The sequence below is a fragment of the Triturus cristatus genome, chromosome 2_1 (assembly GCF_964204655.1).
Source record: "Triturus cristatus chromosome 2_1, aTriCri1.1, whole genome shotgun sequence".
Lineage (NCBI taxonomy): Eukaryota > Metazoa > Chordata > Amphibia > Caudata > Salamandridae > Triturus > Triturus cristatus.
Window position 1 is genome coordinate 671,964,488 of NC_140581.1, and position 12,833 is coordinate 671,977,320.

General features: G+C 46.0%; 1 protein-coding gene across 1 annotated transcript in view; it reads left to right on the plus strand.

Annotated features, from left to right (window-relative positions):
* The window catches only part of SLC25A46 (solute carrier family 25 member 46), a 135,028-nt gene that overhangs the window by 96,787 nt on the left and 25,408 nt on the right, over window positions 1-12,833 (plus strand). Inside the window, exons 5-6 of the mRNA XM_085632586.1 lie at window positions 1,467-1,567; window positions 4,083-4,139. Of these exons, the coding sequence (XP_085488712.1) occupies window positions 1,467-1,567; window positions 4,083-4,139 (158 nt within the window). The remainder of the gene's footprint in view (window positions 1-1,466; window positions 1,568-4,082; window positions 4,140-12,833) is intronic.

Sequence of the window (12,833 nt, forward strand, 5' to 3'; positions counted from 1 at the left end):
TTTGGTTTCCGTGCATTACTGGAAGGTATAAAGGTCAATAAGTGGTTCAGAGCTTGGTTGAGTATGCCAAGTATAGAAATACAAGGTCCTTTGGCCTTGATATGTGAGCATTCTTAAAGGGTAAGTTGTTTCAGGGCTGTGTGAGACTTTGTTTGAAAGAGAGCAGAACTCCTTTGTGCACCATTTCCCCCAAAGCAGGATTTAGGAGTAGTCCAGTGTTTCCCTCCTTAAACAATTGACACATGTTCTCGCCACCCTGAGCATGTCATTCTTCACACCTCTCCTACCACCTAGGAAGGGATGAGCTTGCTACTCTGTTCTAATGTTAATGAATTTCAGTTAAGATCCCATGATGAAGAAGAAAGTTCCATTACTGTTACATCAACACTCCTTGATTGGTAGTTACTCTGAATATATAAACAATCAACCCCCCCACCCTCCATAAAGCAATCTGATTGGGAAGAAGATAATTTTACTTTCTTCACCAGAACTGAGCAATCCAATGTCCCTGAGATATATTTAGGATTGTGGAGGCCCTTGGCTGCCTTACTGTGGCAAAACAGTTTTTCGATCATGAGGCATCCGGAAGCAGTTTCATTTGTTTTCTTTCCAGGTGGTGAAAATGGGAAAGAATATAACAGCAATGCAGCTCTAACACATTTTGATCTATAGTTGGTTTTTAATATACTGTATACCTATTGTTAAAAGATAAAAAAGAAAACATAACCTCTCCATAGGCATTGTTTATCTGTGGTTAGATATATATCTTTTTTTCTCTTCTAGAAGTGTTTCATGTGCCTGCGTGTGCATGGTTTTCTTCTAGAGTTTATTAATTTAATGAAGACCCCTGTAGTATAGAACAGTTTGGTGCCTCACGTGGAATGCATAATACCCTCTTATATAACTCTCAGCCAGTTATTGGCAATAGGAGCTTGTTTGGACTCTTCCAGTTTCCAGATCCGTAATGTTTCCTACAATTCATAAATTGGTGTATAGGTTTTACAATTCACTTTGCAAAATTACTAGCAATAAATAGCATGCTGCATTGGGAAAGCAGGGCATCCGCTATATCTTGTCTTTGATTTAACTGTTCTGTATAAGGCAATAGGTCAGAAAGTTCTCTCCATCTACTTTTTGTGACTCAATGATGCTGAGATCATTCCGCAAGCATGTTTATGGTAAGCAAGTAAATGGGCGTGCAGCTCATTGAAATAGAATTTTGCAGCCAGGCTTTTGCACATGATTCATTTTCCATTAAAGTTAATTTATTCTGCCTTCAAAAGGTAATTTTGAGTGATATTACTAAAGCTTCAGTAACCAATGCTTAAAAAATATATATATATACTGCATGGTTTTTGTGCTTTCACTACACTCGCGTAGCTTCAGAAATTGTTTAATTAGGTCTTGAATTAAAAATAATTGCAAAATGATTAATTGACAATAATAGTATTTCATTTGGATTTTAGGGGCCAAGGGCTCTTTGGAAAGGCATGGGAAGCACCTTTATTGTTCAAGGCATCACACTGGGAGCAGAAGGGATAATAAGCGAATGCACCCCCCTGCCAAGGTATTTTACTCCTCCAAAATGTACCCATCATGATTGTCATTGCCATTAAGAGTTCTCGTCAGGTCGTTGAGGAGCTGTTTTGCTCCATGCAATGTGATGCACATCACCTCATACACACATCTTGCTAAATTAATTACTTGTTCATCATCTAAAACAAACACTGGCAAAGCCAATAGGTTTTGCCTCTTAAAATCTATTGGTTTTGTCAATGTTCAAAGTATGACCCTGTTAACACTGTCTGCGTCATAGCTCTTTAAAAAAAAAAATAATAAAAAAATAATAATAACTTTAAGCCGTGTTGCACAGCAGCTAGCGCCGCTGTGCAACATGTCTTAAAACTTTTTGACAAAACTAATATGTTTCACAGAGGCGAAACCCCTTTGCTTTCCCAATATTGCTCTTTACTCTGTTTTACAAAGAAAGGTTGAATTGGAGGGAGAGCTGGTGGTTCCATTTTGCAATATTTTGAAAACATTCTGTATCTTAATTTGGCCACACAGCATTCCAAATGCATTGCTAGTCATAAACTAAATTTGTATCTTTTGTATTGCTGGTCGGGTTCAGGGACCAGGTTCTTCCTACTGGAAAGTTTGTTTGTACTTTAAACATTTATGCTGCAAAAGGAGCCAAGCTGAAAGCTGGATCCAAAGTGAGACTTGACCATGGAAGGGCTGTTGGAGAGCAGGAAAGCTCTGAGCAGGTGAGGTCTGAATTCCATGACCAGAAGAGCCTTGACGTCGATTGTATAATAGTCTGAATCGGTCCAGATAAAGCGCTCTACATTCAGACTTAAAAAATGTTCTAGAAATCAGATCTCCTTCAGCAGGGTAAACCAGCAAGTTGAGGCTCACTGGCGATTCGATGGCGGAGGCTTTGACGACTATCCCCATCTTTGTCGGTTCTCCAGGAAGAAAGTTGGCAAACAGTTCCTAAGTCCCACTTTTTGCAGTTTTGGGGACAGAAGGTATAAATTCTAAACAATGAGGCACCACTCAGGACCTCGGACTCATTCCAATGGAGGCAAGCAGCATGGTCCAGGGCAAGTCCAGTTGGAACTAGTCATCTGGGCAGGTGCAGGGAGAGAGGCCTCTGAAAGTTTGTCCCTGTAGCTCAAACAGGAAGGAAGCCAACCAACCATCGGAGTCACTTCTGGGGTCCTGGGTTCAAAAAGCAGGACCAGTCTTCCTTCAGGTTTCAGACAGCAGGGCAGTCCTCCTTCTGATCTTCACAGGTCCAGAAGTGTTTTTTGGGGTACCAGGGATGCCACATTTATGCCCAGATTATCATGTTTTCCTCAAGTCCTCTTAGTAATATTATTTGGATGCAGTGAAAATTTGAGGAAATATAGTCAGCGTGGAAACATAATTTGTTTAAGGGGAGGATTTCACATTTGACAGAATTCAATTTGTATCCTGAAACTGAAGAAAGAGTTGCACTTCCGATAAGAAGGCAGGAAAGGAAACTTGAGGGTGGGAAAGAGAAAAAGCAAAATATCGTCGGCATAAACAGAAACCTTGAGATGTTTCTCACCATATTGTCACTGTTCTGTTTTAATAATTTGTTTTATTGGTCCCTTCTTCCCTTTTCATGAATAACTGAAGTCTCACAATCTGCTGAATCTTGAGTTAAAGGTATGATCAAGACAAACTATAGATCACCAGAAGAGAACGCTCATCCTCAAGATCCCCATAACAAAGAAAAGCAAGATAACAAAGCAAGCCATATCCTGCTCACCTCCCAGATTATGGAACCAAAACCTGCAAAACATCAGACTGAATTTAAATCCATCCTTTAGGAAAAAACTCAACACTTATTCAGACTACATCGCCCGAATGAAAAAGGCTGTGTCCTTCCAATACCTCCCTACTCTTACCCTCATCCTGTAACCCTGTTCCACTGTGCTAAGGTTACTGTTGCTTTCCAGTTCCAATTCTATGCACCTGTGCTAGGTTCTTGGTAAGCCCCCTGGGGCTAGGTCTGCACTATATGAATAGCACTAATCAGGATAAATAATTATTACTATAAAAAGGACCCCTCACTTTCTGTTCGCAGGCCTACGCATTCCAGTGCCCTTTCTGTACATAACATTTCCTGACAATTGAGCTGTTTTTTGTCAAAAAAAAACAAACAATTAATGATGTGCAAATTGATTGTTTGTATTAACACTTTGTATCCAGAAACTCGTAAGACCTCCAAAAAATGTAATTGTAAGTGTGATAATAGGTTTTTAGGGATCATTTATCTTTGTAGCTCATCCTACATCTGTGAGCCAATTCAGACCGAGCTAGTCTCTTTGCTGTTAAAAGTATAAAAATAGTTGCTAATACATCAGCATGCTTCGGACACTTTTCAATTGATAGTACAAATGTATTTCTCTACTGAATTGATCTACAAAGTAACACTGAAACTGTGGTTGTTTAAAAGCATTCCATGTAGCTTTCTTATTCAGTAAAAACCTGTTTCTTTTGTGAAACTTAATTCTGCAGTAACCTCCCATCTCTGTGTTTTGATTCAGAGAGCTCTCCCACAAATGGAATGCAAAGAAAATAGGAGGCCATCTTCTCTTGAAAGCGTGAGTATGGTATATTGTCCTACTTTAATTTCTTTTTAGCATCTCTTTATCAGCTGTAATATTTACGAACCGATCCTTGCTAAAACCATACAACTCTATAATTAATCCACTGCTGGATAATCACCTGTCTCATTCCATCATATTGCTAGAAATGTTCCTTTTTTTAAAAGCAGTTTTACTAAACCTTCTAGCGTTACAGGACAGGATCATCTAAGGAAAAGTAGGCATTGAATATATTCAAATGTTTAAAAAATAATCTACTTTTTCCTTAATCGTTTTTCCTTTGGTGTCATTTTAGACTACTATGTTTGATTGTTACAGGAGGGCCTACGAGTACCGGAGCCTTTCTTTTGGGCCACGCTTAAGATATTAAGGGGTCCATTCTCAGAATTTCTGTCCTTTTTTTAGGTTAATTTTTTTCTACTGCAGTCTGGCTAAATATTGTCTGTTCTCTGCATCACTTTCATTGGGTAAAATATAACAGATTAATATGACACGAGCAAACATATAGCTAAATACAGTGACTGCTGGGAAAGTGCAGCTCCTTCAATCTCAGCCATCCTTTTTTAAGGATGGCTTAATGATATGGGTCTTGTCAATGATAAAGACGCCTATGAACCACCAACTGCACCATGTGCTGAGTTTCCCTTGACATAGTTGCCTTTCATGCTTAGGCAGACAGCCACTCCAATAAACACCTATTGCTTGTTTTGTGTCTAGTTTCACTTTAGCGTTTTTATAGCTCGACTAGGATTTTTATGGTATGTCTCGGACTCATGCATGTGCTCATAGGCCATCTATAAGAATGTCTAGAAGGTCAACAATCACAAGTGCAGATGTTTCCATTGGCGGTGCTAGGCAAGTGAGTAGTTTATCAAAAGCAACCATCTCTTTATCTAGGCCTATTAAACACTTCCTTAATGGGCTCAGGACTCTCAGCAATTATTTCTGATGAGATTACAAATGGGTCTTCAATTACCGAATTGTCTCAGAAAGATTTTTGTGAGAAACGCAAGATCAAGATACTTTGTATCCTGTTATCCAGATTCCTATTCCAAGATACATGCCCTTTGATCTTCTGGTCAGACATTTTGCTCTGCATCTTTTCTCCAATTCCTCTTTGGCCAAAAACCATTCTCAATCTTGGGGAACTAGGGCAAAGATCATATGATGGCAAATGTGTGGCCGTACCATTTATGGTTTACAGGCCTACTCCCCCTCCTAACAGAGAAATCACAGAAAAGATTTTGGTGCAGTCCTGATTTTTTGAACCAGAGTGAGGGTGTGGGGGGCAGCAGCCTTATGTTTCTGAGAAACGTAACTACCTGTTTTTTGAGTGCTTGTAGTACTTATTTTTTAATGGCTTTGAACTGTAGACATACTAAAAGAGGCCATCATTTCTGTCACTAGAGCCTTGGAACCTTTGAGTTGCAATAGATTGTGAATATGGTGTTTAGACAAGAATATCTAGTAGTAGATGTCAGCAAGAAAAGATGCTTCCTCGACAACCAATTACTGACTAACTTCCCGTACCTTGTTCTCAATAAAACTGATAGAAAGGATTACGTTCATTCAGATCCCCAGTTTCATTGACCATCAAATGGGCTTCAGATCTGAAAATGGTTATGAAGACCATTATGAACAGACACTAGAGTTGTTCCCCTACCTATGCAGCCCCTGTTTATCGATTTTTGTCATGTTCCGTCACCCCTCCCTTGGAGGAACTTGGCAGCCTACCTTTATGACTGACCTAGCGTCCTCTCAGTTTTCCTTTTTTACTTGGCATCATACCTCTTCGACTGATCTAGCGTCATCTCAATTTTCATTTCTGTGTTTTACCGCACCAAATCGAAGTCCCCTAGGTCTTGGTCATCTCTCCACTCTTGCTTGTTTAGCTTAGGTTCTTGTCAGAGGAGTCTTTCATGTTTGCTTCCGCAGGTAAAGAATGCTACTCCCCTCCTCCCACACTGAAGTCCCTGATGTAGCATAAGATTATTGATGGGATGAGACGGTAGAAACTGGATGGTTCCGTTTCTTTAGAGAAAAGCTTAAAAACCAGTAAAAGTCCTCTGAATAGAAGGTGAGCCAAAACGAGGCATATTGCATTAATCCGGTCCACAAAGGCTGAATCATAAGGAGACATGACTCATTAGGCAACAAATGACGAATCCTGCATAGAAAATATAGTTCAAGAATACATTAGGGTAGCTTGCAACCTTCTGAGCAAAAGAAAGATCACGATCAAGATAGATGCTAGCCACAAAACAGGCATAGGTGGAGGGCCGACATGACCAGGCCAGAAACCACAGGGACGGTGTATACGGGGGGTTTTGAGCGAGGGGGCACCACGGCGGCATATCGCAAACAGCCCTATATTTTGCTTTCTTTGGCCTCATTTTGTTGTATCCCATTCCCTCTGTTTAGTATATGTTAAATAATAACCATGCATTGTATACGTTCACATGTGATGTACATGGGTATTTACACTGTTGTTGAAGCCCGTGTTTCACCATAATACACTATTGTTCTTCTCGCTTTCTGAGTCTGAATCGCAATGTCCTACAAATTTGAACCACCCATTACACCTGGGGCCATTCATGGTGTTCCTCTGTATGTCACTGTTTTTCTTTGCTTTGTCATGTGAAAAACCAATAAACAGATTTACAAATAAAAGGGAGGGGAGGGAGTAACTGCAACAAAGTCCAGTTCTCCACACTACCCCTTTTCTTTTGTACTTTTGTCTCCTGCTTGATCCTCGTCTTCATCGTTTTTCCTTTTACTCTATCCCTTCTTCCTGAACCTGCTAAACTATACCTGTTTTTACCTTATTAAATTGTTGAATGCACTTGTATTTCTCACGTGGAGAATAAAGTGATACAGATGAGCGGACCTACAGTATAATATATGTTTTACCTAGCCCAGTCTGCCTTAAAATTTTCTTTCTTACAAGTTCATCAGGCCATCATTAGCTCTTACAGGAAATGCTGTATCTCAGACAGCCTTTTTCACCTGCTTCAAGGATTGCTGTCCCGGTGTAATGGGGCACTAGTTGCATGCCTGAATGTATTCTGAACTCGCCCCCTCATCAGAGTCTCCATAGATTTGCCCTTCTACATGTGTAGATTTGAGCCGAGGTTTAGAATCCTGCCCCCTCCACCACCACCATTTAACTATTTGAGACATGTGTCCAGCTTTTACATTCATAAAAATATCCTTCTGAGATGTCCTTAACTGGGCTTTTACTTTGTAGGAATAAAGGATGACAGGCTAAGGAACAAGGGAGTGTTCTTTAAACCCTATTCTGTGTAGAAGATGGACAAAGCAGGAGACTACCCTGGAGTTGTCTGGTGTGACTGAAAGGGAGTGGTTTTTGCTAAGATCTGTCAATGCCCTCTACATTGAACTCGTTCAGAAAATGGGTAGCACTGAGGTTGCGTTGGTAGTCATGAAAGTAATGTTGCTGGGTCTTTCCAACCCAATGGTGAAGAAAGAACTAGATTTATTGGATTTGACTGGCAAGATACAAACACTTGAGGGCCCGAGAGAAAGGATGAAAGTAGTGTTGGAAGATAGGGTGGCCTTTAAGAATTGTGTGGTCGAAAAATGGTGAAATGTGACTCGAGGTTGGAAGTGTTGGTCAACCTGAAATGTGGGGGGCCCAGCTGTAAGCCTGAAAGTTCTCACTGTGATTCATGAGTAGTCACAAACCAAAGTGATGGTGAATATACTGAGTAAGCATATGGACTTTCAAGGTAGTGCACAATAACATTTGTAGTGCATGTTGGAAACCGGGCAACCGGGTTAGCAGTCACCAGGTTCCCAGCACAGAGGTAGCTTGGCTCGAGCGGTTGGGGGTCAGGCACCGTGTTAAGCGTACGTCACACCCTCACAATAACCATGCGTTCATCCGTTCCAAAAACGACACTACACCGTAAAAATTATGGAAGTCAAGTTGAAAATATATGTCTTTATCTTATTTTCTCTTAGTTGCAGGCTTCACATAATAAATACAATACAATAGGATTTTCCTTCAAAAGAGCAGGTCAAATAAATAATGCTACTTTGGAATTTCAACAAATAGGTTCAGGTCATCATTAAGCAAAGAATAAATAGATGTGCAATAAATACAGACGGCAAATAAATACAGTCAGACAATAAATACAGTGCAAGAATAAATTAGTGGAAGACAATAAATAAAGCACCTTCAATAAATAAGGTAAAACAATCAATGACAATTACAGTTCAGATCATTTTCATGAGGTCACTTGGTCTTACTTTGCCCATACACAGCTTATGGTCAGTTGGATGGCATGGGGGGTGTCCCACCTAGATTGGTCAAGGCTGGGGCCTAAGCTGAGGCAGAACAAGGGTAACCTAAAGATCTGGCCCTCCAAACTACACAGCTCTTTACGGAGGTCACTGTACCAGTCTCAGTTCACCCCTGGCACTCCCAGGTTGGTCCTAACACCCCTTTAACCCCTAGGATGGTCTTTTAGGGCTCCACGGGGCCTCAGACGCCCCCTCTACCACTTACTGTCCTTTTCACGATGATTGGCTCCGCTCGGCGCCGTGTCGACGCCGTGAGGCGGCTCCGGATCGATGTCGTTGGGCGGCCTCGACTCGATGTCGCTGGGCGGCCTCGACTCGATGTCGCTGGGCGGTCTCGACTCGATGTCGCTGGGCGGTCTCGACTCGATGTCTCTGGGCGGCCTCGACTCGATGTCTCTGGGCGGCCTCGACTCGATGTCGCAAGGCGGCCTCGACTCGATGTCGCTGGGCGGCCTCGACTCGATGTCGCTGGGCGGCCTCGACTCGATGTCGCTGGGCGGCCTCGACTCGATGTCGCTGGGCGGCCTCGGCTCGATGTCGCTGGGCGGCCTCGGCTCGATGTCGCTGGGCGGCCTCGACTCGATGTCGCCTTCCGGCGTCGCAGGGACTCGGTCTCCCCGCTTCTGGGTGTCTCCGGAGTGCGATCTCCACTCCCGACCTTCGGCGCGCTTCACCTTCGTTTCCGGCGTCTCCGGTGGGCGGACTTCACTTCCCCGTCGACGCCTCACCTCGACCTCAGGTGACTCCCGACTCGACCTCCGGCGCCTCTCCACGACCTCCGTCGGCGCCCTCACTCGACCTCGGGTGACTCCTTACTCGACCTCCGGTGCCTCTCCACGACCTCCGTCGGCGCCCTCCCTCGACCTCTGGCGGCTCCGGGTACGACGTCTGCTTTCTGTCAGCGCTGCTTCTCTACCTCAGGCCCCAGGTCTCCAGGCTTCTCGACGTCAGGACTCCAGGAGGACACTGCTGAACAGGTCAGGAGCTTGCTGTTCTTCCTCTTTAAGGCCTGTTCCAAATGTTCAGTTCCTTAAGATGGTTCTTCTGGTCTTGGTCCCACACAGGGCTTTAGGCTGGGCTTGGTCAGTAGAGACTAGCATCAAGGGTGGGTTTCTGGACCCCACTCCAAGCACTGGTTTCCACCTCTGCTGCCTTACTCCGACCTCCTTCTATCTCTGTCCTCTCTCTTCTCCAGTCAGATACCAACTGCCACCCTGAGATGGCCTCCCAACATTCTAAACTGCCTCCCACTATCACAGGATTCTAGAATGTTCCAGGAGGTTCTGGAAACCTCCAGTGAGTTCTGGTGATGTCACAGGTGACCATGGGTGGCCACCATTTTGTGTCTCAGGCCCTCAGACAGAAGTTCCAGGGGTAGGGAAAATGGCTCCCTGACCCTGCATCAACACTAAAAAGTCTGGTGGTTCCCAAAAAGGAAAAATTATAATAGGGTTTGAGGCAGAAGTGGGACAAAATAAATAATGGTGAGGAGGGACCACCCAAAGGGCTGACAGGTCTAACACGCGTCCCCCCCCAGCTGAAAGTGGGGAGAGCTACCCAACCCCTTGGGAGTTCTCATCACTAAGGCGGAAATACCTTGAGAGACCGTCTGCATTGGCGTGGTCCACTCCAGGCCGATGTTCCACCTGAAAGTCCATTCCCTGTAGGGAGATAGACCACCTTAGCAACTTGGGATTCTCCCCCTTCATCTGCATCAGCCACCGAAGGGGTCTGTGGTCGGTCTGAACTAGGAAGTGCGAGCAAAACCGGTATGGCCGCAACTTCTTCAGAGCCCATACCACTGCAAAGGCTTCACGCTCTATTGCACTCCACTTCTGTTCCCTGGGAAGTAGTCTCCGGGATAGGAAGACCACGGGTTGATCCAGACCCTCTTCATTGAGTTGCGATAACACTGCCCCAGTGCCATGTTCCGATGCGTCCGTCTGGACAATGAACTCCTTGGAAAAGTCTGGGGCCCTTAAGACCGGGGCCTCGCACATGGCTTGCTTCAGTTTCACAAAGGCCTGCTGACAAGCCTCCGTCCAGACTACCCGTCGAGGTTGTTTCTTGGACGTAAGCTCCGTGAGGGGGGCCACAATGGTACCATACCCCTTCACGAAGCGGCGGTAATATCCGGTGAGGCCCAGAAAAGCTCGGACCTCAGTCTGAGTCTTGGGGGGTTCCCAGGCCATGATGGCCTCGATTTTCGCCTGGAGGGGTTGCACCGCTCCCCTACCCACCAAGTGTCCAAGGTACACTACCGACCCCTGCCCGATCTGGCATTTACTGGCCTTGATCGTTAAACCAGCGTGTTTCAGGGCCTGGAGAACAGCTTGCAGGTGACGCAAGTGATCCTCCCAGCTGTTACTGAAGACGGCAATGTCGTCCAGATAAGCAGCAGAGAAACTCTCCATTCCAGTGAGGATCTGGTTCACCAGACGCTGAAACGTGGCAGGTGCGTTCTTGAGCCCAAAGGGCATCACGCAGAACTGGTAGTGGCCCTTGGGCGTGGAGAAGGCTGACCTTTCCTTAGCTCCATCAGTCAGAGAGATCTGCCAGTACCCGGAAGTAAGGTCAAAGGTACTCAGATATTTGGCAGCTCCCAGCCGGTCAATCAGTTCATCCGCCCTCGGAATCGGATGAGCATCAGTCTTGGTTACTGAGTTCAGTCCCCGGTAGTCCACACAAAACCTCAGTTCCGGTTGGGCCCCCGGTGGTGCAGCTTTTGGTACTAGTACCACCGGACTGGACCAGGGGCTGCTGGAAGGTTCAATCACTCCTAGCTCCAGCATCTTGGTGACTTCACAGTGAATGCTGGCCTTCACCTTGTCTGTCATCCGGTAGATCTTTGACTTCACAGGTGGGCTGTCTCCTGTGTCCACGTCATGGACGCACAGGTGAGTCCTACCCGGAACAAGGGAGAACAACGAAGAGTACTGCCCCAGGACCTGGCGGCAGTCCTCCTGCTGTTCAGGAGTTAGGGACGGGGAGAGAATCACTCCCTCCACCAACCCATCCTTCTCTTGAGACGCAAATAAGTCGGGGAGAGGCTCGCTTTCCACGTCCTCTGCTCCGTCAGTCACCATCAGCAATATGACTTCGGGCCTCTCATGGTGGGGTTTGAGGCGGTTGGCATGCAGCACCCGTAGGGGCTGGCGAGGGGTCTTGAGATCCACCAAGTAGGTAGCCTTACCCTTCTTCTCCAACACCTCAAAGGGTCCTGACCAGCGATCCTGGAGGGCGCTAAGCTCTCCTGGTTCGATCACCCACACCTTCTGGCCAGGCTCCAATTCCACCGGGTGAGCATTGTGGTCATACCACGCCTTCATCACTGCTTGGCTGGGTTCCAAGTTGTCAGAAGCTTGCTTCCACAACTTAGCCATTTGGCTCCGGAAGGCCAGCATGTAGCTCACCACGTCCTGGGGAAGCTTTCTGGGAGTTCTTTCCCATCCGTCTCTCACCAGGCCGAGAGGTCCACGCACAGGGTGCCCATACAAAAGCTCGAAGGGGCTGAAGCCCACTCCCTTCTGTGGCACTTCCCTGTAAGAAAACGATAGACAGGGTAGGAGGACGTCCCATTTCCTCCGCAGGCTTTCAGGCAGACTTCTGATCATGCCTTTCAAGGTTTTATTGAACCTCTCCACCAGACCATTGGTCTGGGGGTGGTAAGGAGTGGTGAACCGGTAGGTCACTCCACACTCCTTCCACATGGCCCGCATGTATGCTGACATGAAGTTGGTCCCCCTGTCAGACACAACTTCCTTGGGAAAACCCACTCGGGTAAAGATTCCCATCAGGGCCCTAGCCACAACAGGTGCAGTAATGGTCCTCAGAGGTATAGCCTCTGGGTACCGTGTGGCATGATCCACCAGAACCAGGATAAACCTGTGACCAGCTGTAGTAGGCGGATCTAACGGACCCACAATGTCGATGCCCACCCTTTCAAAGGGGGTGCTAACGACAGGAAGTGGTTCCAGGGGAGCTTTCAGCTTCACCCCGGTTTTCCCACTGGCTTGACAAGACACACACGTCCGGCAGTAGGTGTCGGACGACACTTTCATTTGAAGCCAATAAAAGTGCGGGACAAGCCGGGCAAAGGTCTTGTCTTGCCCCAGGTGTCCTGCCAAGGGGATCTCATGAGCCAATTCCAGGAGGAAGGCTTTAACGTTGAGGGACGACCTAGGCCCGTGACGATCCGTGCATGGGTGCCTTGGGTTCACTGTAGAGGAGGCCATCCTCCCAGTAAATATTGTAGTTCCCCTCAACGTTCCCTGCTGGCTGGGCTTCGGCCTGTCGCCTCAGTCCCTCAAGGGTAGGACACTCCCTCTGGCCCTTGCAGAATTCCTCCCTGGTCGGCCCTCCCTC